The sequence below is a fragment of the Schistocerca cancellata genome, chromosome 1 (assembly GCF_023864275.1).
Source record: "Schistocerca cancellata isolate TAMUIC-IGC-003103 chromosome 1, iqSchCanc2.1, whole genome shotgun sequence".
Classification (NCBI taxonomy): domain Eukaryota; kingdom Metazoa; phylum Arthropoda; class Insecta; order Orthoptera; family Acrididae; genus Schistocerca; species Schistocerca cancellata.
Genome location: NC_064626.1, coordinates 517,637,831 through 517,663,607, shown reverse-complemented (window position 1 = coordinate 517,663,607; position 25,777 = coordinate 517,637,831). Strand labels below are relative to the sequence as shown.

Here is a 25,777-nt window from a genome sequence, read left to right as displayed (position 1 = left end):
CTCGTCATTAATTTCCCTTTAAAACAGTGAAAAAGTTGAGACCCATGCAGAGTTAGGTTCCTACAATGCCGCATGGGGAACCTGTTTGGGCACCAAGGAAGACTGGCGTCTGGAGGACCCAGGATAACCAACCAGTATATTTCCACTGTGGATGAGCGGGACATATGGTGCGCTATTGTTGAGAAAGGCGGAGGATATTTGATGATGCCCGTACCAGAATACAGCTGACCGATCTTAGCCGACGCCAACTCCGGGATGATGAAGATCAACAGGAAGATGTGGGTGCAGGCCAATGCAGGTCACCATCGCTGCAAGCTATCTGCTGAAGAGGACGCTACTCAACACACCGATCAAGGTCTCCACCGCTGTTTAGAAGCTCCAGCTGATCACCTGGCCGCTGCAACCTGGAAAACTAAAGGGAGCAACCTTCTTTGGAGGTGAGGCCGCCGAAGAGAAAAATCCTCCGCCGTCGATCACTACAAAACTGATAGGAAACTATGTCGATATCCTCATGGGTGGCCAACCAGCCCAAGCTCTTGTGGGCTCTGGAGCATTTTATTCAGTCATTTTGGAGAAGTACTGTCGCCAGTTGCAGAAAACTGTATTCATTGACAACAAAACATCACTGCTGAATGTGGCTAATGGGAAATATGTAAAGCCTTCCTGTAGGAAGATGTATCATTTGTGTGAGTATAAGTGGCCATACACAGCCCTTAGAATTCATCGTCTTACACAAACGTAATCTTGAAGTTATTCTCGGATGGGACTTTTTGAAAGCTTCTCAGGCAATTAAAGATTGTGGTCGCTCAAAGATTATGCTACACAAGATGAGATACTGTGGACAGGAAGATGCGCATCTGAGTGTGTGGAGACTATGTGTGCTGGATGAAGTGATCATTCCTGCAGTCAGCGTTAGAAAGGTAACTGTCACGTGTCGTGCCATGCATCAACCCATGGGTCTTGTAGTGGAATGTAAGAGAGGCATACCACTGAAGAATAACTTGGTCATCCCAGCCTCTGTTGTCTCCTTTAAGAACAGATACGGTGAATTGTGGATAGTTAACTGTCACCAAGAACTACAGATCCTTCCAAGACGCATGAGCATAGCAAATGCTGAGCCATTAATTGAAGAACAGCTGAGCCTCATAGAAACCTCCCATGCCGAGTCTGTTGGCGAAATTAGCGCTACCACTACGAGACATAAGATCTTCTAGCTTGACTATCACCAGATATCACTAAGGAACAACAGAAGAAGTTACTTGCCATTCTTCAAAAGTCCTCTGAATGCTTCAATCCAAGGTGAAGTGCAAATTAGACAAATTGACGGTGAAGCACCGGATAAGCACAGGAGACCATCAACCAATAAGCCAGAGAGCACACTGTGTGTCAGTAACGGAGCGTCAAATAATTCACAACGAGGTAATGACATGATTCAGCCATTACAGAGCCCATGGGCGTCACCAGTGGTCCTCGTCAGGAAGAAGGATGTCAGTTGGTGCTTTTGTGTTGATTTCAGGAAGGTTAATAAGATAACTCATTTACCCTCTTCCACGAATTGATGATACACTAGACTGTCTTAAAGGGGCTAAGTTTTTCTCAACCATGGACATGTACTCGGGATACTGGCAAATCGAAGTAGATGAGGCTGATCGTGAGAAAACTGCATTCATCACCCCTGTGGGCCTGTATGAGTTTAAGGTAATGCCACTTGGTTTGTGTAATGCACCAGCAACTTTTGAACGGATGATGGATAATCTTCTACATCACCTGAAGTTGACGATGTGTCTTTGTTATTTTATGACATTATAGTGTTCTCAGAGACATTTGATGAAAGACTGAGGGCCGTTCTTAAGTGTCTCCAACAAGGTGGACTGAAACTAAATCCAAGAAAGTGTCTCTTTGCAGCAAAAGAAATCACAATACTTGGACACCTTGTGCCAACGAAGGTGTGTGGCCAGACCCAGAAAAGGTGAGATCTATAATGGAATTTCCTATTCCTAAAAGTAGTAGAGACGTGAAAAGCTTCCTCAGATTATGTTCTTATTACTGTCATTTTATCAAAGACTTTTGTATAAAAGCCAGGCCACTCCAAGAGTTCTTAAAAGCTGATGCTAAATTTATCTGGGGTGGTGCTCAACAAGATTCTTTCAATGTCCTGTGAAAAGCTCTGACAATTCACCCTGTACTGTATGATGAGAGAGCACCTAGAGAACTACACACAGATGCCAGTGGGTATGGGATCGGTGCTGTTCTGGTGCAAATTTCGGATGGAAAAGAGAAGGTTATAGCCTATGCCTCTAGGACACTTACAAAAGCCGAGAGAAACTACTCAACTACAGAAAGAGAATGTCTTGCTGTGATCTGGGCCACATGCAAATTTCGACAGTATCTCTATGGAAGGCCATTCATAGTTGTTACAGACCACCATTCACTTCGTTGGCTGACAGGTCTTAAGGATCCAACAGGACGAGTGCTGGGTGAGCACTACGTCTTCAAGAATATGACATTACCATAGTGTACAAAACTGGAAGAAAACACTAAGATGCCGACTGTCTCTCAAGAAACCCTGTGCAAGACCATCAAGACACTGATGATGATAGTGACTGTCTCGCTGCTCTCCAGGATCTCTCTGCTAAGCAGAAGAAGGACGCCAAAATATCTCAAATTATGCTTGCCTTAAATTGGTCAGAGGATGTGAAAGGACAATTTAAGGTAGCTAATGGATTACTTTGCAAGAAAAACTCTGATCCATTTGGAAAGAGTTGGCTACCAGTGATTTCTGAACACATGTGCTTAGATGTTCTACAGAAATTCCACGACACACCTGAGGCCGGACACTTAGGATTTATTAAGACATATGAAAGAACCCGCAAGAGATTTTTCTCGCCAAGTTTATTTAGGAGTGTCCGTCACTACGTGTTGCACTGTCGAGAGTGTCAGAGGAGAAAGGCAGTCCCTCAGAAACCACCTGGCTGAATCATACCAATTCCACCAGCCGAAACGCCTTTCCAGCGTGTTGGGATTGACCTACTCGGACGATATCCAAAGTCTGCTAGTGTCAATAGATGGATTATCATTTGCACTGATTATCTGACACGCTACGCCATTACAAAAGCTGTGAAAACAGCCGAAGCACTCAAGGTAGTCAAATTCATTGTGGAATACATTGATTAAAATACGGTGCCCCAAAGTTGTTAATTACGGATCGAGGGAAAGTTTTCCAATCTAATCTTGTGATAGATAAATCATCGGTGCAACATTACTCATCACATGATGACTGCCTAATATCCACAAACTAATGGGCTTACTGAATGCCTTAATAAGACCTTGGCCAACATGCTATCAATGTTCATCAATGTTCAGCAGAGCAACTGGGATGAGGTGCTACCTTTCGTGAAGTTTGCCTACAACACCACCAAACAAGATACCACGGGATTTACACCCTTTTTCCTGGTGCACGGGCATGAGGCGACTATGACGACGGACACTGTGTTTCTGTTACATCCTGATGATACGGATGACGACTACATCGGCCAGGTGTTAACCAGAGCTGAGGAAGCTCGGCAGTTAGCTCAACTCTGCACACTGCAGGCTCAAGAAAACAATCGCCGAAGGTATGACGCGAGCCACCGCCCTGTTGTTTACCAGCCTGGTGACCTCGTCTGGATCTTCACTCCTGTTCAGAAGATTGGTCTCTCTGAGAAGCTCCTCAGGTGCTACTTTGGACCTCATACGATTGTAAGACAATTGTCCAATGTTACTTATGAAGTTGAAGATTTCGACCCCGACACAAGACGACGAAAGATCAGAGATACGGTCCATGTCCTTTGAATGAAGCCCGACAAGGATCCTGCAACACAGGGTAAATTCAAAGTTCCAGTGACAGGCAACAAGCGGAAAGGTGACAAAGAGTGTAGAGGCAAAAGAAGTTTTCAGAAGATCACCACCAGGGCGAGCACCAGTCGTCGGAAGTTGGAGTACCCAGGACTGATGACTCGTTCCTGGACTAGGAGGACGTAACACTGAGATGCTGTTCTCTTTAGGAGGGAGCAATGTCACAGAAGAAGCTGAGTAGCACCGTGATGTAGTGGTTATGACACTAAACTGATGTGTGGAGGGTGGTGAGTTCAAAACTCACATGGACTGTACAGTTTAAATTTATATATTTGGTTCGAGTACATTCTAAAAGTATGTCAAGAATCAATGTACTGGAATGTTCTGTAGCTGTATATATACTGTATATGTTCTGGCTGGAGGCAGTGCTCTCCACGCTCGTGTATGTGCAAGTGCTGAATAAACCTTCGTTAATTGAAGTTAGTGTTCATCATTCATCTAATTACACCTTCTTCTATGTGACAATATCAAACAGCTGTACCCATGTCCAATTAGAGCTGACAATATCATACAGCTGTACCCATGTCCAATTAGAGCCATAGTACTTTTTGTCTATCACTCACCCTTCAATAAACAGATTATCAGTATGTGTAAGCACTGAAGACACATGTTTAACATCTATGTACATATTTGCAGGAAAGGCTTGGTAATGACACTGTGATTCACACCAAGCCTAAATATGGTCGCTAGCAGCACAAGACCCCTTGAAAGATTGAGCAATATTTAACACTTCATCCAAAATATGCATTTTCACACTGTGTTACAGGTTGATACACCTCCTTGTCGGGAGCCAATCAAATGATGGCGTCATATGGCAGCATAAGAATTGGGACGGGCATCAGTAACAAACTGACATTTGCGACTGAGGCTATGGGGTTCGGCCACAAAAGCCACGTAGGACTGAAGGGGCTGTTTATAATGATTGGTGGAGCTGTTTATAACAACAATAGAACTCGACATGTGCCACAAAGACATGCAGGTGTTTACGGTGATAATTAGACAGCAATTCACACATTTCATTGAACGAAAGTGATTCTGGATCCTGGAGCATGTCGAACTGGCACAGCAACTAGTAAATCCAAGGGGAAATCCAAGACAGAAACATAGCCTTTTAGTTAGCATCAGACACACCACAGGCAAAGAAGTGTTGCCAAAGCCACTTCTCATATGCTTCCCTGTCTTCAGCCACATCATCGTAAGGGGTGAACGGCGAGGGTATGCCAACAGCATAGAAAATTTGGGCGAAAAATCAGTAATAGCGACCATAAGAGTCTGTTGCTGCTTGACAAGAGACTCGAGTACTGGCTCCATAGACATGAGAACCGAAGGAAAAAACTGAGCACACAGATGCGAACACCACACTTGTTGCCATTTTGTATTGTAATGTAAGACACAAGTAATAGTGTGGCCACAAAGAACACGAGTTTATTAGTCCACATTCAAGTACACATAAGTATACAAATAGTCCAGTCAGCAGTAAAACATGTCTGAGGATGAGCGCCTGCCATGCTGTCATGTATGGAAGAGATCCAGTACATGGTGTGGCAGATGCCGTGTCATGTGCACAAGTCTCAGGTGGCCTTCTGATGGCTGACCAGTGCAGAGGCTGCTGGTGAAGTGTTTGTATGTAGTGCTCCCGTGGCCACACCCATGGCACATATCCAAGTATGATCTAAAGAGTTATAGCAAATTACAATTTGCCAAATGATCAAGATATTAAGAACATATGTTGCTGTTGTTGTTGTTGTTGTTGTTGTTGTGGTCTTCAGTCCTGAGACTGGTTTGATGCAGCTCTTCATGCTACTCTATCCTGTGCAAGCTGCTTCATCTCCCAGTACCTACTGCAACCTACATCCTTCTGAATCTGCTTAGTGTATTCATCTCTTGGTCTCCCTCTATGATGTTTACCCTCCACACTGCCCACCAATACTAAATTGGTGATCCCTTGATGCCTCAGAACATGTCCTACCAACTGATCCCTTCTTCTGGTCAAGTTGTGCGACGAACTTCTCTTCTCCCCAATCCTATTCAATACTTCCTCATTAGTTATGTGATCTACCCATCTAATCTTCAGCATTCTTCTGTAGCACTACATTTCGAAAGCTTCTATTCTCTTCTTGTCCAAACTATTTATCGTCCATGTTTCACTTCCATACATGGCTACACTCCATACAAATACTTTCAGAAACGACTTCCTGACACTCAAATCTATACTCGATGTTAACAAATTTCTCTTCTTCAGAAACACTTTCCTTGCCATTGCCAGTCTACATTTTATATCCTCTCTACTTCGACCATCATCACTTATTTTGCTCCCCAAATAGCAAAACTCCTTTACTACTTTAAATGTCTCATTTCCTTATCTAATTCCCTCAGCATCACCCGACTTAATTCGACTACATTCCATTATCCTCGTTTTGCTTTTGTTGATGTTCATCTTATATCCTCCTTTCAAGATACTGCCCATTCCATTCAACGGCTCTTCCAAGTTCTTTGCTGTCTCTGACAGAATTACAATATCATCGGCGAACCTCAAAGTTTTTATTTCTTCTCCATGGACTTTAATACCTACTCCAAATTTTTCTTTTGTTTCCTTTACTGCTTGCTCAATATACAGATTGAATAACATCGGGGAGAGGCTACAACCCTGTCTTACTCCCTTCCCAACCACTGCTTCCCTTTCATGTCCCTCAACTCTTATAACTGCCATCTGGTTTCTGTACAAATTGTAAATAGCCTTTCGCTCCCTGTATTTTACCCCTGCCACCTTTACAATTTGAAAGAGAGTATTCCAGTCAACATTGTCAAAAGCTTTCTCTAAGTCTACAAATGCTAGAAACATACGTTTGCCTTTCCTTAATCTTTCTTCTAAGGTAAGTCGTAACGTCAGTATTGCCTCATGTGTTCCAGTATTTCTACGGAATCCAAACTGATCTTCCCCGAGGTCAGCTTCTACTAGTTTTTCCATTCGTCTGTAAAGAATTCGTGTTAGTATTTTGCAGCTGTGGCTTATTAAACTAATTGTTCAGTAATTTTCACATCTGTCAACACCTGCTTTCTTTGGGATTGGAATTATTATATTCTTCTTGAAGTCTGAGGGTATTTCGCCTGTTTCATACATCTTGCTCACCACATGGTAGAGTTTTGTCAGGACTGGCTCTCCCAAGGCCGTCAGTAGTTCCAATGGAATGTTGTCTACTCCGGGGGCCTTGTTTCGACTCAGGTCTTTCAGTGCTCTGTCAAACTCTTCACGCAGTATCGTACCTCCCATTTCATCTTCATCTACATCCTCTTCCATTTCCATAATATTGTCCTCAAGTACATCGCCCTTGTATAAACCCTCTATATACTCCTTCCACCTTTCTGCTTTCCCTTCTTTGCTTAGAACTGGGTTTCCATCTGAGCTCTTGATGTTCATACAAGTGGTTCTCTTACTTCCAAAGGTCTCTTTAATTTTCCTGTAGGCAGTATCTATCTTACCCCTAGTGAGATAAGCCTCTACATCCTTACATTTGTGCTCTAGCCATCCCTGCTTAGCCATTTTGCACTTCCTGTCGATCTCATATTTGAGACGTTTGTCTTCCTTTTTGCCTGCTTCATTTACTGCATTTTTATATTTTCTCCTTTCATCAATTAAATTCAATATTTCTTCTGTTACCCAAGGATTTCTACTAGCCCTCGTCTTTTTACCTACTTGATCCTCCGCTGCCTTCACTACTTCATCCCTCAAAGCTACCCATTCTTCTTCTACTGTATTTCTTTCCCAAATTCCTGTCAATTGTTCCCTTATGCTCTCCCTGAAACTCTGTACAACCTCTGGTTCTTTCAGTTTATACAGGTCCCATCTCCTTAAATTCCCACCTTTTTGCAGTTTCTTCAGTTTTAATCTACAGGTCATAACCAATAGATTGTGGTCAGAGTCCACATCTGCTCCTGGAAATGTCTTACAATTTAACATATTTGGAATGCAAAACTTTGAGACAAACATTAAACCACATAAATTCACATAAATTATATGAAAATCTACACAGTATTTGCATACCTGTACAAAACCCGCTGCAGCCCTGACATGTCACATTTTATAATGTATTCCACCTTATCAGGTAACTGTGCTTCAACTTCTTTCTTCAATCGTCTCAATAAGAATGGCCTCAGGACCTTGTGAAGCCGCCGAATGATTAAAATGGTTTCTTCTTCATTCAACTCCACCTAGACAGTTTTCAAATATTTAGATACTAATGTTAAATTCTGACTTCTCTTTGTGTCTCCTTGTCTTTCTTTCTTGTAACACACACGACTTACGGCTGTAATATCATATAGTGCAATAATAATTTTTGTCAATGAGTACTCTTTTCTCTGTATTGTTCCAAAACCTCAAAGTTTCTGAGATTCTCTTATAAACAGTTACATGAAATAATTATTTTTCAAACACATTTGTCTCGCCAAATGTTTCTGAAGTTCACAAAAACTGTTGATATATTGTCAAGTGGAAACATACAACCCCACAAATCTTTATATAATAATTTGTCGAACAACAAAAAATCAAGATGGGTTGTAACAATATTATGAAAAAGATAGTTGCTACTCGCCATATACCAGAGATGCTGAGTCACAGATAGGCACGACAAAAAAAGACTGTTAAAAAATGAGCTACATCCAACAAGGCCTTCATCAGAGATAGAACACGTTCACACACACACACACACAAATTCAACTCACACAGACATGACAGTAGTCTCTGGCTGCTGAGACCTCAGCAGCCAGAGACTCAGTGCTCCCAATCTCTCTGTATATAGAGGAAATTCTGTGTGCAAGTGTGAGAAAGTGTAAATGTTTGCACAGCATGTGTCCCAGGCAGAATATGGGACCAGTCTGGTGTTCACCTAGTTAGAGGAGGAGGAAGAGATTAGTGTTAAATGTCTCGTCGACAACGAGGTCATTAGAGATGGAGCATAAGCTTGGATAAGGAAAGGATGAGGAAGGAAATCGGCCAGGCCCTTTCAAAGGAGCCATCCCGGCATTTGCCTGAAGTGATGATGGGAAATCATGGAAAACTTAATTCAGGATGGCCGGAGACGGGTTTGAACTGTCGTCCTCCCGAATGCGAGCCCAGTGTGCTAGCCACTTCGCTCGGTCACCTAGTTAGATGTGGTAAACTGCCTAAAAACCACAACTAAGCTGGCCCCCGCACAGACCCATCTTTGTTAATCTGCCAGGAGGAGTTGATCGACGCCAGGGTGCCTATTCTGTATCTTTCCACCATTGTGCCAATCGTTTCGGTATTTAAGATCACCAAACGGTCTAGTACTCAAATTAGAGTCCCTGCATTATTCAATATGCATTTCGGTAGTGATACTGTTCGGGTCTACAGAACCGAAGTGCTGTCATCGGTTCGTCTCGCGGAAGCCAATCAAAAGCAAGTGGCCGCAGATCCGCGCATGCACACTGCAGCGCGCACGGCGCCATGAACACAAAGCGGCTAGCAGACGACACAGGTGCGCTATTCTTCCAAGTACCGAAAATTGTGTTTACGTTGCCATAACGCATGATGCCGCATTCCATTGAGCTGACGTGCCCGCTTTCATTGCCCTTGCCTCCTCCTTAACAGTATCAGGCACAGTATATCCATTTCCATGATTCTCAGCTGAAATGGATAAAATGTTTTACAGTTTCTCTGATCGCATGTTTCCATGCATGCATAACAACAATAGCCTATTTGACTGTATTCTGCAGATTGTCGTAAATGCCACATTATGTCATCTTATTCTCATTCACACTGACATCGTGTTTTGGATTTTACGTTTCAGAAAATGAGTTAAGAATAGTGTGTAGTACCACATTGTACTAATATATATATAAAAACACCTGAAAAATTGATTCTGAGAGTGTCAAAGAATAAGAAGATAAACAGAATGTGGTTATAACTTGCTCCTAGAGATCCAAAAGATTAAGTAGCCCACTTCCCTATACGATACGTCAATGATTTGGGTCTTAAAAACAAAATTGAAGAAACACATTTTCGAGAGCTCCTGCAGTTTGTTGAAGTTTATAAGATGCATCTCATGATTGAAAATGTTTCATATATGGTGCTACAGTCTAAAAATATTATGGCAGAGATCTCTCATCTCTGTCTACTGTGGTTGAGGATTCGGTCGCAGATAAATACTTGTGACAAGCAAGATTATGAAGATGACTGCTGCTAGTTACATTCCCAGTAATTTAAGCTGTGCTCTTAGATTCCCGTCTAACGGCATACTTGGAAATCGCTACATATTCAGAAAAAATGGTGAATTATTTCCGACAAGAAAAAATGTAAAGGTCACTGTCGGTTGTTTCACTCACTGCAATTTCATCTCCAACAATTTCATATTTCGTATTTTAAACACACAGAAATCATGAAATCATTACTGAGGAAGTGCGCTCTTACATGTAAGTAATAACGAATATTGCAGAAAAATCTTAACTTACACGAATAACAATGTCTCAGAATGTGTTGCATATATGAAGAGGAAAAAAACAATTTTTCATTCATCCATGCGCGAACCCGTGTCCTTTTGTATGCATTCCAGCGCGCTAACCACTTGGCCACACCAAACAACAGATTGACACTGCTCAGTTCTTGTAGTATTGAGGTAGAGGAACATAGGATGACTTCATTGCCAAACGGTGCTGTGCAAGTCATAAATGCGTGATAGTTTGGAAGGTTTCCAATATCAGGCTTCACATAATTGCTTTCCATTGTTACTTGAAAGTTGTAAACACGCTTCGATAATTACTAACTAAAGCATTTGTGGGAAAAAGTACACAAAGACACTAGTAACGTCAGTTCACACTCATGTAATATATGTAAGCAGAGCCAATGTCTTGATATTTAATGATCTTTAAACTCCTATTTGCATAAAAATAACACGTATTTTGAGAGAATACTGACCAAAAACTTTTTTTTTTAATGTAATCATTCACAGTAACAACCTAACCGAATCATATTTCCAACAACGGAAAATAGTCTATTATGAACTCACTTTCCAATCGGATACGTCCTCTGGCGATTCTTTAGTAACACAATCACTAAATCCAAAGCTAAAACTGCTAAATATGTTTAAAATAACAAATTACAGGTGTACATAAAAAACAGCTCACCGATCAACAAGGCCAGACTGAAATCCAAAACCTCTCGGTACAATTGTTGTAAAATCGGTGGGAGGACTGTTTGGTAACGAGTCTCAGAAGCTTATTGAATAGGATATTTCGATAAAGAACCGAAAATGACGTCACTACCGAGACTAAACTACTACACCGATCGGTATGAACAATACAGAATAGGGCCCCTGGCATATGTCCCCATCCTGGAAGCAGTCAATGGTTACTGGGATGGACGCAAGAAGAAAAAGTGCTGTTTCACATACTTTTATGTAATGTTCAGATTACCCTGTACTCCACACATAGAGCATAGACTTTAGATTAACTGGCAAAAAGATTACAAGATATGTATATCTCCTAACAGTTAATAAACAGCCTGTCAGTACCTGCAATCACACAAACACAATGTCTGTTAATCAAATGATTACTTTCAATACAAAATATGACATGTGTCTCATATGCAGCACTTTTGAGATGATATTTGTTACAACAGCAGCTTTTATTCTTTCATCCTACATCAATTTCTCCACAAGTTATAGTGCAAAATTAAAGTTAGAAAACATTATGTTTACAAGAAAATTCATGCCACTGCCACCAGCACTTGTAGCATTGCTAATCACCATAAATAAGCAAACCCCCCATCACTGAGATCTACGGTGTATGTGGGCTGCCCATCCTCATTCTCTGTCAGGACTTTCACTGTCTTTCATTGTACTGTGAAATGAGGAGTGTTTCACCCAACATATTTCTCACTTCCTTGCCATTAAAGTGATGTAATATACTGGTTTAGCATTAGAAACCTCTTGCTCACAGTCTCATGCTGCATTATGTGTACCCCTGAGAACAATACAGGTGTAAGACCTACTTCCTGCATCCACCCACTATTTCTCATGCGGATACAGTGATGGCCACCTCTCACCCCACAATGCGTAGAACAACTTGTGAGAGAAGACATACCACATTTGGTGTCCTGGTTAGGAACTGAAACGAGAATTTGGGAACTGAGATGAGAATCTGGCTGCGATAGTACCTGCAGTTAATACCTACAGTCTCCAGAGGACTTCACTATTGGAATTTCACCATATTACAGACAGCATGTAAGTTTTGGATGAATGCTACATTTTCGCTTCCTCCATTAAAAACACAATTCTGTGATATGGAACCCACACTCTACCTGAAAATGACAATGAACCATTCACTAAGATGAATTGGTGCTGCCCAAGGTTCACAGAGGATGGCTTTAGGAACTGTGCTTTTCTAACTGTACAAGATATGAATATAATAGAGGGAAACATTCCACGTGGGAAAAATGTCTGCTTGTGTCTGTGTATATGCGGATGGATATGTGTGTGTGCGAGTGTATACCTGACCTTTTTTCCCCCTAAGGCAAGTCTTTCCGCTCCCGGGATTGGAATGACTCCTTACCCTCTCCCTTAAAACCCAAATCCTTTCGTCTTTCCATCTCCTTCCCTCTTTCCTGACGAGGCAACCGTTGGTTGTGAAAGCTAGAATTTTGTGTGTATGTTTGTGTTTGTTTGTGTGTCTATCGACCTGCCAGCGCTTTTGTTTGGTAAGTCTCATCATCTTTCTTTTTAAATGTACAAGATATGACTTTTACAGCTGTGCATTCTGAATGATTTTGTTCACCTTACATGCATTATGAACGTTTCCTTTAACTTCCACGTACCCGATTTTCATATCCTGCTCTTTAAATGTCCTTTAATCTCAGAGATATCGGGTGCTTATAATTAAACTGACAGTATTCCAAGAGCTGCAGTGTATACTGTATACATAACAGGACACTGAAATATTGTATTTAGGTTCATTAATTAGTGTGCTTGTGGAGTATGCCAAAACAAATAATAGTTCTACTCCCTACCACCAGGTGAAAATATGGTGTTGTAAACTCTTTGTCACTTAGTAATGATTGTTGATTTCCTTTATGAAGTGACTGTTGGTGTAAAGGGTTAAGAAAGTTGAAGTTTTCCATACAAAACATGATGGCTATTGAGGAGAAAGACCGTGCACTGTTGGTAAAGCTGTTTTATCAGAATATCAGCAATAGCAGTTCCGCATTGCAAGAATACTGCAAACATAAACAGGTGTGAATAGGCCCCATGTCAATAAATAGGCTAAAGAATGTGATCAAGAAATTTAAAGAAACATGTGAATTAGCTGGTGCAGCAGTGAGAGGGTGGTGGCCCATTCTCATGGCAGTTGTTGAGAATGTTGCTGTAGCTACAGCCAACCGGGCAGCACATGCTCTGCAGCCAATGCTTGAGCAATGTCACTGGAATTGTCACTACCCTGGTCAACAGTTCAAAAGATTTTGTGACACATTTTAAGCAGGTATCCCTACTAGATTCAGAATGTGTACCAAATGAAGCCCCAAGATAGACTACAATGCCAAGGCTTTGCTGTTTGTTTTCTAGGATGCATGGAAATGGATGGCACATGGCCAGGAAAAATTCTTTGGATGGGCAACGCATATTTTACTCTGCACAGAGCCATGATTGTACAGAACTGTCACATATGGGGATCTACTCCGCCATATGTTGTGCAGGAACACCCGCTGCACTCAGCTTAAGTGATTGTGTGCCATGGTTTCACAAGCTCCTTCATTCTCGATCCTGTTTTCTTTGAGGAGATGACACGTCACAGGCCTGTTGGGCGTACAGTGTTATAAAGACCTCCTTGTGCAACATGATTCAAGATTTGCAAGACGACATAGTGCCTACATCACTATTTTCAGGAAAGATGGGATGACATCAAATGTCACTTTCCAAGTGAAAGATCTGCTTCGAGACACCTTCGGTAACAAGATCATCGTCTCTAGGCAATTTCAAAATGTGTGGCACTGTAGATCCCTCAGCCAAAATCCATGTGACCTCTGGTTGTGGGGATAGTTGAAAGATCAGGTCTACCATGGATGCATTCAGACTCGTCCAAATCTCAAGGGTAGCAATACAAAGACATATTGGTCTCATTACACTCAATAACAGTCAACCACATGTTACGGAAGCAGCATATTGTTGAGTCGGGAGACCACACCGAACACATATTACAACTTGTGACCGTATCCTAATAAATACGCAAGAACAACCACTCTCAAGTGTTTGATCATTCCTCCTCTTTCCCAGTGCTGCACCACATTCTGACTGCTTACAGCATTGTAATTTCACCTGGTGGCAGAAACTGGAACTATTATTTTTTCAGCACACACCGCGAGCGCACCAACCGATGAACATACATACCATGTTTCACCATCTTGCAACGTATACACCCCATTCTGCAGCGCTCTGAACGGCGCTAGTTTAATTATAACCACCCATTACTTCATCAACCTATGTACCCATTGTCTAAGAATGTGTATTTTTCATATTTTAAGTTGGGCACCATCATCCTTTCTTTCTTACCTACATATATTATTAAGACTGGCATCAAGCACAGTTTCTGAAATTACGAAACAAACATAAAATAGAAACTTAGGAAAGACAAATAAAGTAATTCTACAGAATTTTCATAATTTTATGTTCCCACAGGGTGTATACATGGACAAGGAAAAAAAAAAAAATCCCGGATTTCTCCCGGATTTCCCGGTTAAAAATACACTTTCTCCCGGGTGAAAACATACTTTTTCCCTGTTAACTGACAGTGTATTTTCTCTCGGAACTGTATAACTTATCAGTCCTTTGACTGATTATGGTTTTATAAATGGGCGTAGAATTTCCCGGCACTTTAGAAAACTAAACGCGGGGGGAAAAAACACGTTTCGGAAAGATTTTTGATGTGCAGCAACATGTATTACGATAGTATAAATTCGAATTCCACCAAACACCGCATGTTACTTTCCGAACATTGAAATCAAGATTGCGATGCGCTTTTGTAAGCCAGTCATAGCTCATGTCACGTGATCTCGCCAGCCGATAACAGCGGGTATTCAGAGCTTAGGACACGTGATGTAGTCAGCCAATAGCAACATCACTGGTAAGTAGCGCGCACACGCAAACAGAAAAAGTTAACGGTTTAAAATTAATATACATAGTGTTGCTACATGAACGCAAAGCTTTCACATATAATATTGGTCTGTAAGATTAATAAGCTGCAAGAGAAGCTAAGCTTTCACATGTAATGTTGGTCTTTTATGTGCATATTACAATTTACGATGTATCACACAAATGTGCCAGTAAAATTTTTAATAACGACATAAATGTCTGATCTTCTGGGCTCGAAATTCATCTAAATGGCCCGTCACCAAGGAGTTGATTTTTAAATGAGAGTCAAATGCTCTATGATTTAAGAAAATCATCGTACATTCTCGAACATAGTTCAACCTGCGTAAAAAGAAATTTGCTTTGATGGTAACGCTTTTCAAACCACCATTCGGAATATTCTCCTGCGACCTGTTAGAAATAGGTTTGTTTCTGCAGTTGTCAAAGAGTGCCGTAAGATGGGCATCACCGCGCTTGCGCAACTACGTTGCCGTAGGGAGCCCTTATGTTCGTATGTGTAAAACATTAAAAGATCTTACATTATGTCATAAAAGAAACAAGACATCAGAGGAAACTCCAAGAGCATCGGAATTTTGTTACCCATACTAAAATGTGCACATTTAAAGTGCACATTCGTATGTCCAGATTCCTAGTGAAGTAGGCCACGACCTGATATTAAGCTTATCAATGTGGTTTTCTGGATGTAAATTTTCTTGGAGTACCAATACTGTGTTATCTCATGTTCAGTTGTGCTAGAAGTTGAAAACGCGCACTTGAAATGCAGCGAACAGTGTGTGGAATTAAACACTTCGTTTCAAATATATTGTCTGCCTCAGCGGAAAAGATTAATAAAAGAAAATTTCTTTACCAAAACGGCAAAAATAACTTCATTGTTCTGCAAGGCAATTAATGCTTGACTGTCAGGAAGGTGGAAATAAAATAAAATCTGCAACTAACAACACATTTTGTTGTTGTTGTTGTGGTCTTCAGTCCTGAGACTGGTTTGATGCAGCTCTCCATGCTACCCTATCCTGTGCAAGCTACTTCATCTCCCAGTACTTACTGCAACCCACATCCTTCTGAATCTGCTTAGTGTATTCATCTCTTGGTCTCCCTCTACGATGTTTACCCTCCACGCTGCCCTCCAATGCTAAATTTTTGATCCCTTGATGCCTCAGAACATGTCCTACTAACCGGTCCCTTCTTTTTGTCAAGTTGTGCCACATACTCCTCCCCAATTCTATTCAATACTTCCTCATTAGTTACGTGATCTACCCATCTAATCTTCAGCATTCTTCTGTAGCACCACATTTCGAAAGCTTCCATTCTCTTCTTGTCCAAACTATTTATCGTCCATGTTTCACTTCCATACATGGCTACACTCCATACAAATACTTTCAGAAACGACTTCCTGACACTCAAATCTATACTCGATCTTAGCAAATTTCTCTTCTTCAGAAACACTTTCCTTGCCATTGCCAGTCTACATTTTATATCCTCTCTACTTCGACCATCATCACTTATTTTGCTCCCCAAATAGCAAAACTCCTTTACTACTTTAAGTGTCTCATTTCCTAATCTAATTCCCTCAGCATCACCCGACTTAATTCGACTACATTCCATTATCCTCGTTTTGCTTTTGTTGATGTTCATCTTATATCCTCCTTTCAAGACACTGCCCATTCCATTCAACGGCTCTTCCAAGTTCTTTGCTGTCTCTGACAGAATTACAATGTCATCAGCGAACCACAAGGTTTTTATTTCTTCTCCATGGATTTTAATACCTACTCCGAATTTTTCTTTTGTTTCCTTTACTGCTTGCTCAATATACAGATTGAATAACATCGGGGAGAGGCTACAACCCTGTCTCACTCCCTGGCCAACCACTGCTTCCCTTTCATGCCCCTCGACTCTTATAACTGCCATCTGGTTTCTGTACAAATTGTAAATAGCCTTTCGCTCCCTGTATTTTACTCCTGCCACCTTCAGAATTTGAAAGAGAGTATTCCATCCAACATTGTCACAAGATTTCTCTAAGTCTACAAATGCTAGAAATGTAGGTTTGCCTTTCCTTAATCTTTCTTCTAAGATAAGTCGTAAGGTCAGTATTGCCTCACGTGTTCCAATATTTCTACAGAATCCAAACTGATCTTCCCCGAGGTCGGCTTCTACCAGTTTTACCATTTGTCTGTAAAGAATTCGTGTTAGTATTTTGAAGCTGTGGCATATTAAACTGACTGTTCGGTAATTGTCACATCTGTCAACACCTGCTTTCTTTGGGATTGGAATTCTTATATTCTTCTTGAAGTCTGAGCGTATTTCGCCTGTCTCATACATCTTGCTCACCAGATGGTAGACTTTTGTCAGGACTGGCTCTCCCAAGACCATCAGTAGTTCTAATGGAATGTTGTCTACTCCCGGGGCCTTGTTTCGACTCAGGTCTTTCAGTGCTCTGTCAAACTCTTCACGCAGTATCGTATCTCCCATTTCATCTTCATCTACATTCTCTTCCATTTCCATAATATTGTCCTCAAGTACATCGCCCTTGTACAGACCCTCTGTATACTCCTTCCACCTTTCTGCTTTCCCTTCTTTGCTTAGAACTGGGTTTCCATCTGAGCTCTTGATGTTCATACAAGTGGTTCTCTTATCTCCAAAGGTCTCTTTAATTTTCCTGTAGGCAGTATCTATCTTACCCCTTACATTTGTGCTCTAGCCATCCCTGCTTAGCCATTTTGCACTTCCTGTCGATCTCATTTTTGAGACGTTTGTATTCCTTTTTGCCTGCTTCATTTACTGCATTTTTATATTTTCTCCTTTCATCAATTAAAATCAATATTTCTTCTGTTACCCAAGGATTTCTACTAGCCCTCGTCTTTTTACCTACTTGATCCTCTGCTGCCTTCACTACTTCATCCCTCAAAGCTACCCATTCTTCTTCTACTGTATTTCTTTCCCCCATTCCTGTCAATTGTTCCCTTATGCTCTCTCTGAAACTCTGTACAACCTCTGATTCTTTCAGTTTATCCAGGTCCCATCTCCTTAAATTCCCACCTCTTTGCAGTTTCTTCAGTTTTAATCTACAGTTCATAACCAATAGATTGTGATCGGAGTCCACATCTGCCCCTGGAAATGTCTTACAATTTAAAACCTGGTTCCTAAATCTCTGTCTTACCATTATATAATCTATATGATACCTTCTAGTATCTCCAGGATTCTTCCGTGTATACAACTTTCTTTTATGATTCTTGAACCAAGTGTTAGCTATGATTAAGTTATGCTCTGTGCAAAATTCTACCAGGCGGCTTTATCTTTCATTTCTTAGCCCCAATCCATATTCACCTACTATGTTTCCTTCTCTCCCTTTTCCTACTCTTGAATTCCAGTCACCCATGACTATTAAATTTTCGTCTCCCTTCACTATCTGAACAATTTCTTTTATCTCATCATACATTTCTTCATCATCTGCAGAGCTAGTTGCCATATAAACTTGTACTACTGTAGTAGGCATGGGCTTCGTGTCTATCTTTGCCACAATAATGCGTTCACTATGCTGTTTGTAGTAGCTTACCCGCACTCCTATTTTTTTATTCATTATTAAACCTACCCCTGCATTACCCCTATTTTATTTTGTGTTTTTAACCCTGTATTCACCTGACCAAACGTCTTGTTCCTCCTGCCACCGAACTTCACTAATTCCCACTATATCCAACTTTAACCTATCCATTTCCCTTTTTAAATTTTCTAATCTACCTGCCCGGTTAAGGGATCTGACATTCCACGCTCCGATCCGTAGAACGCCAGTTTTCTTTCTCCTGATAACGACGTCCTCTTGAGTAGTCCCCGCCCGGAGATCCGAATGGGGGACTATTTTACCTCCGGAATATTTTACCCGAGAGGATGCCATCATCATTTATCCATACAGTAAAGCTGCATGCCCTCGGGAAAAATTACGGCCGTAGTTTCCCCTTGCTTTCAGCCGTTCACAGTACCAGAACAGCAAGGCCGTTTTGGTTATGTTGCAAGGCCAGGTCAGTCAATCATCCAGACTGTTGCCCCTGCAACTACTGAAAAGGCTGCTGCCCCTATTCAGGAACCACACGTTTGTCTGGACTCTCAACAGATACCCCTCCGTTGTGGTTGCACCTACGGTACTGCCATCTGTATCACTGAGGCAAGCAAGCCTCCCCACCAACGGCAAGGTCCATGGTTCATGGGGAAGACAACACATTTTGATAGCTCCCGGCTACAGAAATCTGTTTTGTTTTCATTTGACGTGAGAGCAGTAGATGAAGTGAAAACAGCAAAATCACTAAATGTAAGCACGGGTCACATGGAGACTACCCATTTCCCCACTATAACTCAGATTGCTCTGTGCATCAGCCCCGGGTCTACGATATTTCCAAACCGGGGCAATCGCACAGTTTTCTGAAGAGTCTGATGCATAAAGCATGTGTGTTCCAGGAAATGTAACACATGTTATTTGGTCGTATGTGTGCCAAAGTGCAGTGCCTCGCCTCCTCACACAACATTCTTCTATCGCACGTCTCTGTACTTCGCTCTGTGGAATTGAAACGTGTATATTTTGTAATGGATGCCATCAAACTATAATCAGGACAGTGGAAACTGAAATGTCCTGTGGTGTCTCTCCTCCTTACAGTCAGCCAGTTTGGCATCCTGTCCCTCTTTTTTATTAAAAAGAAGAACTCTTCAGAAAATATGCACTTTTTATTCCCTATCAGCTAACAGCTTGCTGCTTTGTGTGACATAAAATTAAATATAGGATACATAGACCCAGTAAAGACATGAGACAAGCAAGACAATACACATTTATTCAATCCTTAGCTCCTAGAGTTTTTTTCTCTCTAATCTTGCTACAGCTTCACATGACGTACTTTCCTTTCTGCGAAAGTTCGTCAAACGTTTTGCTACATGAAAAATCGAAATGTCGCCGTCTAATACTGCAAAAGCTGTTAATACAAATAAGGCCCAAGACTGGTGTGGTTTCCCAATCTGATTATGTCTATTTTGTCACTGTCTGCTAGATAAAACAAACTAAGCCTTTCTAATACTGCAACAATTGAAATATCAAATGCCTATTAGGCCCACTACAAGCAAAAAGGTTTACGTTAGGCAATAGTTTCACACTTCTTTCATACGCCCCAGTTTCTCAAGCATGAGGTCGAAAAGTATTAGTATGAAATTTTTATACAAACTTGGAATCGTCATATTGTTCCATAATTTGTGTGATGTTCCGATTTCTTCTCCTTCCTCGTTTTAACAAACAGTCTTGTTATCACTAATTCTGTAACTATTCCTGCCAATGTCAAAGCTTATTCACAGGTTAACTTCACTAACTCTGCTAGAATCACTGGTTTAGTTATTCTGAATCTATAGATTTCGCTAATAATTATAACAACGCTCATCATTCGTAAACCCAATCAACCAGACAATCAGACAGCGGGTGGCATTCAGCCGTTCGGCTTTGCTCCGGTGAGCTCGTATAGCCGCTTTTGTCTGTATGAAAGTTTGTTTCTACATGCGACGAGGATTCCCCTGACAGACACATCATGTACACTATGCACGCATTCACAAATCAACTTACGATTCATTCAGAAATCAGCTTAGAATGTGTTCAAAAACCGACAGGGATGCGTTTCAAAGTCATATGAATAATCGATAGACTTACGTGCGCTGGATGCTAGTTGCTTTGTGAAACAAGGTTTTTTCCCCCTCAAGAATATGAATTTGCCCCACCCCCCCTCCCCCTCCTAGATCTGGTCCTGCTGCGCATGCATTAATCTGGCAACTTGGGCGCTCCAGTAAAATTTTTCTCGGTAGCATCTAGCTGCTTGCTGTGACTGCTTACACAGTCAACAGCCACATTTCTGTAGCCAGAAGCAGAAGAAGGCACTACTCAACTGCGCATGCGCTTGATCCTGCTTGTAACTGCTAAAACAAATCTAATCATCGGAGGCAATTTGTTGTTACGAAGCATCACATAGTCTTCCTACAGCTCATTTTGCTGTTGGCAGATGCTTATATGAGCACTGTGTTTTGTTGTTGTATATGACGCATTTCCTTTGCAATTTAAGTTTTATTTTCGTTTTTTCTCTCATTCATGCTTTATTGCTGCAGTATTATCTGTAGTAGCGGGATACAGTAATATCCTTTGTTAGAGTATCGGTTCTTACCAGTCAAAATTACAAAAATTTAACTGAAAACAAAAACAAGGAAAAATTCCCGGAATTCTGAAAAATTCCCGAGTTTTTCCCGGTTTTCTCCAGGATGAAAAAATTCCGGGGTTTTTCCCGGATCTCTTGGTTGTCCTGGGTCATATACACCCTGTCCCATCTCACCCATTTTCTTTTGAAATTAAGCATTTTTTTATGATCAAGTGAAAATATCACTACTTCTACTTTCTCTCAATTATCCGTGGCAAAAAATACTCTTCAGTACAAAAACTGAAGATTTACAACATTTACACAGTTATATGCACTACTGTAATTTGCTTCTTAATGAATAGAGCTTTGTTTACAGATATAACATCACATGCACAAAATGTTTCAGTAGGCTACCAGTCCAATATTACCTTTTCACCTGTAGTTGCAAAGGGTGCATTAAACCACTGCTCAAATGTGCTGACACATTTGAAAATAGAGGGCAAAAGGAAGTTTAACAAAGCCCAGAGTTCTGGAAGTTTGTTTTGCAGTGGTGTTCCTGTCAGGAGCAATCGATGTGGAGCAATATAGAATGTATTCAGAACCTGGGTCAGTTTGCAGTGGTGATTTTTCATTCGGTGCCCTTCATCAATGATCATGAATTTCCATCGCAGCTGAAAGTTAGAAAAATAAATGACATACAGTTACTGTCAGTGGCAAGTGTACAGGCAGCACATTGCATATACAATTTTTTTCTCATTTGTAAGTTTACTCCCTCTACTCCAACCAATATTCAGTCAACATTATAAGTCATAAATCCAATTAAGGCAATCAAAATTAACTCACTTGGGAGGGTAGAGCTCACTAGCAGGAAAGGGAAGGTTTAAGAGTTGTGACTGTGTAATACCAATTCCGTGCCAATGTTTTGATTTAAACACAGTTTGATTACTGGTCATTTCAATTAAAATAGTCAATATTATGGGAATGTTCAATATTCAATAATTTAGAATGGCCAACACACGCAAACATAGTCATTGTTTGTATTTGACGAACACCTCAACCCCAACAATTTTATTTTGCTCGTCGCTATTGTTACAATACCATCTTCATTATGTTTAGCATAATTCTGGTTTGCACTCCATGAAAACCGTGAAACTTTCCTTGACATACTGTATTTGACTATCTGATCCTCATTATTCACACATAATTGTTAACTTTAACCATTTGAGGCACTTTTAATTTAATGAAATTACTTCTTTAACAACTCACTGTTCAGAACCTCTTCCTCACTCTACTAATCAATATCCTTGCTTTAATTAGGTTTCCCCTGTTTTACACAGCAGAAAACATGTACAGAGGTTAAAGAAATGTGCAAACTTTCAGAGCCAGTGGTTTCTTCTGACAGAAAGGTTGAAGGGAGAACAAAAAGGGGTGAAGGAAAAAGACTGGCAAGGTTTAGGAAATGAGGAGAGTTCACAGGAAGACTGTCCTCCTCATCCCATCTGGTAAGTCTGCCCTAACCTGGGGTTCTGGGCAACTTTCCCCATTTCCCAAAACCTGACAGTCCTTTTCCTTCATCCCTCTTCCTTACTTTTCAAATCTTCTGCCAAAAGATATCACTGGCCCCGAAAGTTTGCATATTTCTTTAACCTTTGTGTATGTTTTCTCCCTCTGTTGCTTGGTGAGCAGACTCTTTATCTATCCAATTACATTATGTTTTTAAAATCTGATTATTTTCATTGATATAAATTAATTTTGGTCATACACTGCCAACTACAATGGTGTCCAAAATTGAAGTAACAAACTTCCCTTTCCCTATCCTGTGTCTAATTCATGATATAATCATACAAACCATCAACCAGATGTCCGTACGATCATGTTCTGCATGGAAGATGGCATTCCAGTCAACGGACAACCATGTCAACAATGACATCAGGGCACCTATAAAACAACATAATGTTTGCCGGACAGCTCCACATTCACAATCACTGTGTACACACTCACAGATGGTGCAGTATGGCACAGAGAAGATGCCTACCAGACTATCTGCTGTGGAGGGCCAGAGAAAGAAGGATGCAGGACAGTCACAAACTGATGTAGGCCAATCACTTAGTGTGAATTGTTCTGTTGTTTATCAGATGTGGTGACACTGTATACAGACCAAAACTGTATCCTGAAGACCAGGACAGAGCCAACCATGTGTGATTTCAGAAGAGAGGACCTTTATTTGGTTGTAACGGCACAACAGTACCTCCTTAGTACTGCACCGCAATTGTTATTTGAGATCGCAGCATCCACTGAACATGCTGTATCAAGGCAAACAGTGTGCAGAAGGCTTTCGCAGAGAGGCATTTACTGTAGGAGACCTGCTGTATTTCTACCTCTGACATGTCTTCACAGAAGGGACTGTCTACAGTGGAGTCAACAACATACCACCTGGGTGGCTGAACAGTGGGACTATGCCTACTGTTACAGATGAGTGAGTCCCAATCTAGTGTGGAGAGTGGTTATCAAGGGATTCACATCTGGAGGGAATGTGGAATACGATTTTGGGACCCAAACATTATGGAAAGAGACCAATATCGATGAGGATCCCTAATGGTGTGGGCAGTGATTATGTTGACCACTCAAACCCCTCTGCTTGAAATTGTACAGTTGAATTGGCAAGATTTAACTCCTGTCAGGTATCGTGACGAGATCATGCGACCTCATTTGTGGTTGTTGCGAGGTGCTGTGGGTCCAGACTTTGCACTGATGGACAATAAGGCTCGACCTCATAGAACACAGGTGGCCGATGTTCTCTTGAAAACGGAAGATATTGCACACTTGGCGTGGCTTGCTTGCTCTCCCAATTTGAATTCCATGAAGCCTGTCTGGGATACACTAGGGAGATGGCTTGCATGACATCAGCATCCACCAACAGCTTTCCTAGACTGCAAGCAGCTTTGGAGGAAGAATGGGTGATATTACCTTAACATGAGAGTGATGACATAATTCACAGCATGTCCCATTGTTTTCAGGCCTGTATTGCTTCCAGAGGTGGTCACATCCCGTACTGATCACATTAACCAATTGTCAGAATGAGTGTGCAAATCTGTTAAGTTGAGGGGGGGGGGGGGGGGGGGAGAACAAAGAAAACTTTTTGTTATCATTATGCATGTTGCATTTGTGTACATTCTGTATTCTTTACATTGTTTCTACTTTACTATCACCTGTTTATACTATTTTGTTGTAAAATAAAAGCAAAACTTTCAAAATTTCCATTAGTTGCTTCAATTTTGGACACCGCTGTATAATAATATATGTATATGAATAAATCTAAAAAGAAAGATGATGAGACTTACCAAACAAAAGCACTGGCAGGTCGATAGACACACAAACATACACACAAAATTCAAGCTTTCGCAACAAACGGTTGCTTCGTCAGGAAAGAGGGAAGGAGAGGGAAAGACGAAAGGATGTGGGTTTTAAGGGAGAGGGTAAGGAGTCATTCCAATCCCGGGAGCGGAAAGACTTACCTTAGGGGGAAAAAAGGACAGGTATACACTCGCGCGCACACACACACATATCCATCCGCATATACACAGATACAAGCAGACATTCAGGGGATTTCCAGCGTGGTTATAAGGTTACCTCAGCCAAACAATTTTAAAATCACACCTGTGGAAGCAGTAACTTGCATTCCTATAGGATATGACACTTACCTAAATAATGAAATTTTGATGTAGTTGCGTAGACAAAACATCAATCAATATTCACACTGACGACTTCGAAAGCACTCTGTTAGAACCACATAATAAATTCCAAATTTGCAGGAGAGTCATTTATTCAAATAGATGTTACGAACAATTACTGAACACAAACATGCAGCTTGGTTATTTGCTGACAATTGACATGACAGTTTTGTTAACAACATAGAATTTTAAATCATACTTTAAATCAGAAGTATTGACTCGGCAAGTGTACAGATTTAATAACAACAACATACAGCCAGGTGTACAGGTTGTGACAACACATGCTTGCAAATGAAATAGTAGGGATTTTATTTAAGAAAGCACCAGTTCTGAGAATTCTACTTATTCTATTAAAACCTACCTTTAATTGAAGGCTAGCAGTGACCAGAATTGGACATATCTTTTTATGATGGTTACAGTTATTATTTGTTTTTGATTCTCCTTAAAAATGCCTATAGCATCTATTTGACATTCTCCTAAATAACTGTTCTGAGGATCCACAGTTATTTTCCTTGTTCGTATTTGACATAACATGAGTTGAAATTAATTTTAGATTGAATGTTTTGTAGAATCTGGATAATCCTCATACACTTTTTAGCGGTTTCTCCTGAAGGCACTAGTTTTGAATTTCATTTCATTGCCAAGCTGTTCACTAGCCTTTCCCATCAAAAAATTTACATGATGTAGGTTCTTCTAGTAGCTAGCAAGAGTCCTCAACTTTTTAGATTACCTTTAGCTATAACCTTCTGTTAGTACAGAGGTTCATTAATGAACAGAACTTTACTTTCTGATTTTAATTCTAAATATCAAACTGAAAATGCTTCTTCTATTTGTTATTGGAATGCTGAACTAAACT

The 25,777-nt window shown here is 40.8% G+C and overlaps 1 protein-coding gene across 4 annotated transcripts in view; it reads right to left on the bottom strand.

Annotated features, from left to right (window-relative positions):
- Positions 1–25,777, bottom strand: part of LOC126178712 (ATP-dependent helicase brm-like) — a 220,107-nt gene that overhangs the window by 44,690 nt on the left and 149,640 nt on the right. For all 4 annotated transcript variants that reach the window (XM_049924555.1, XM_049924554.1, XM_049924552.1 and 1 more), the window contains 2 exons: positions 21,619–21,861; positions 7,937–8,103 (listed from right to left, as the gene is read on the bottom strand). In XM_049924555.1, the coding sequence (XP_049780512.1) occupies positions 7,937–8,103; positions 21,619–21,861 (410 nt within the window). The remainder of the gene's footprint in view (positions 1–7,936; positions 8,104–21,618; positions 21,862–25,777) is intronic.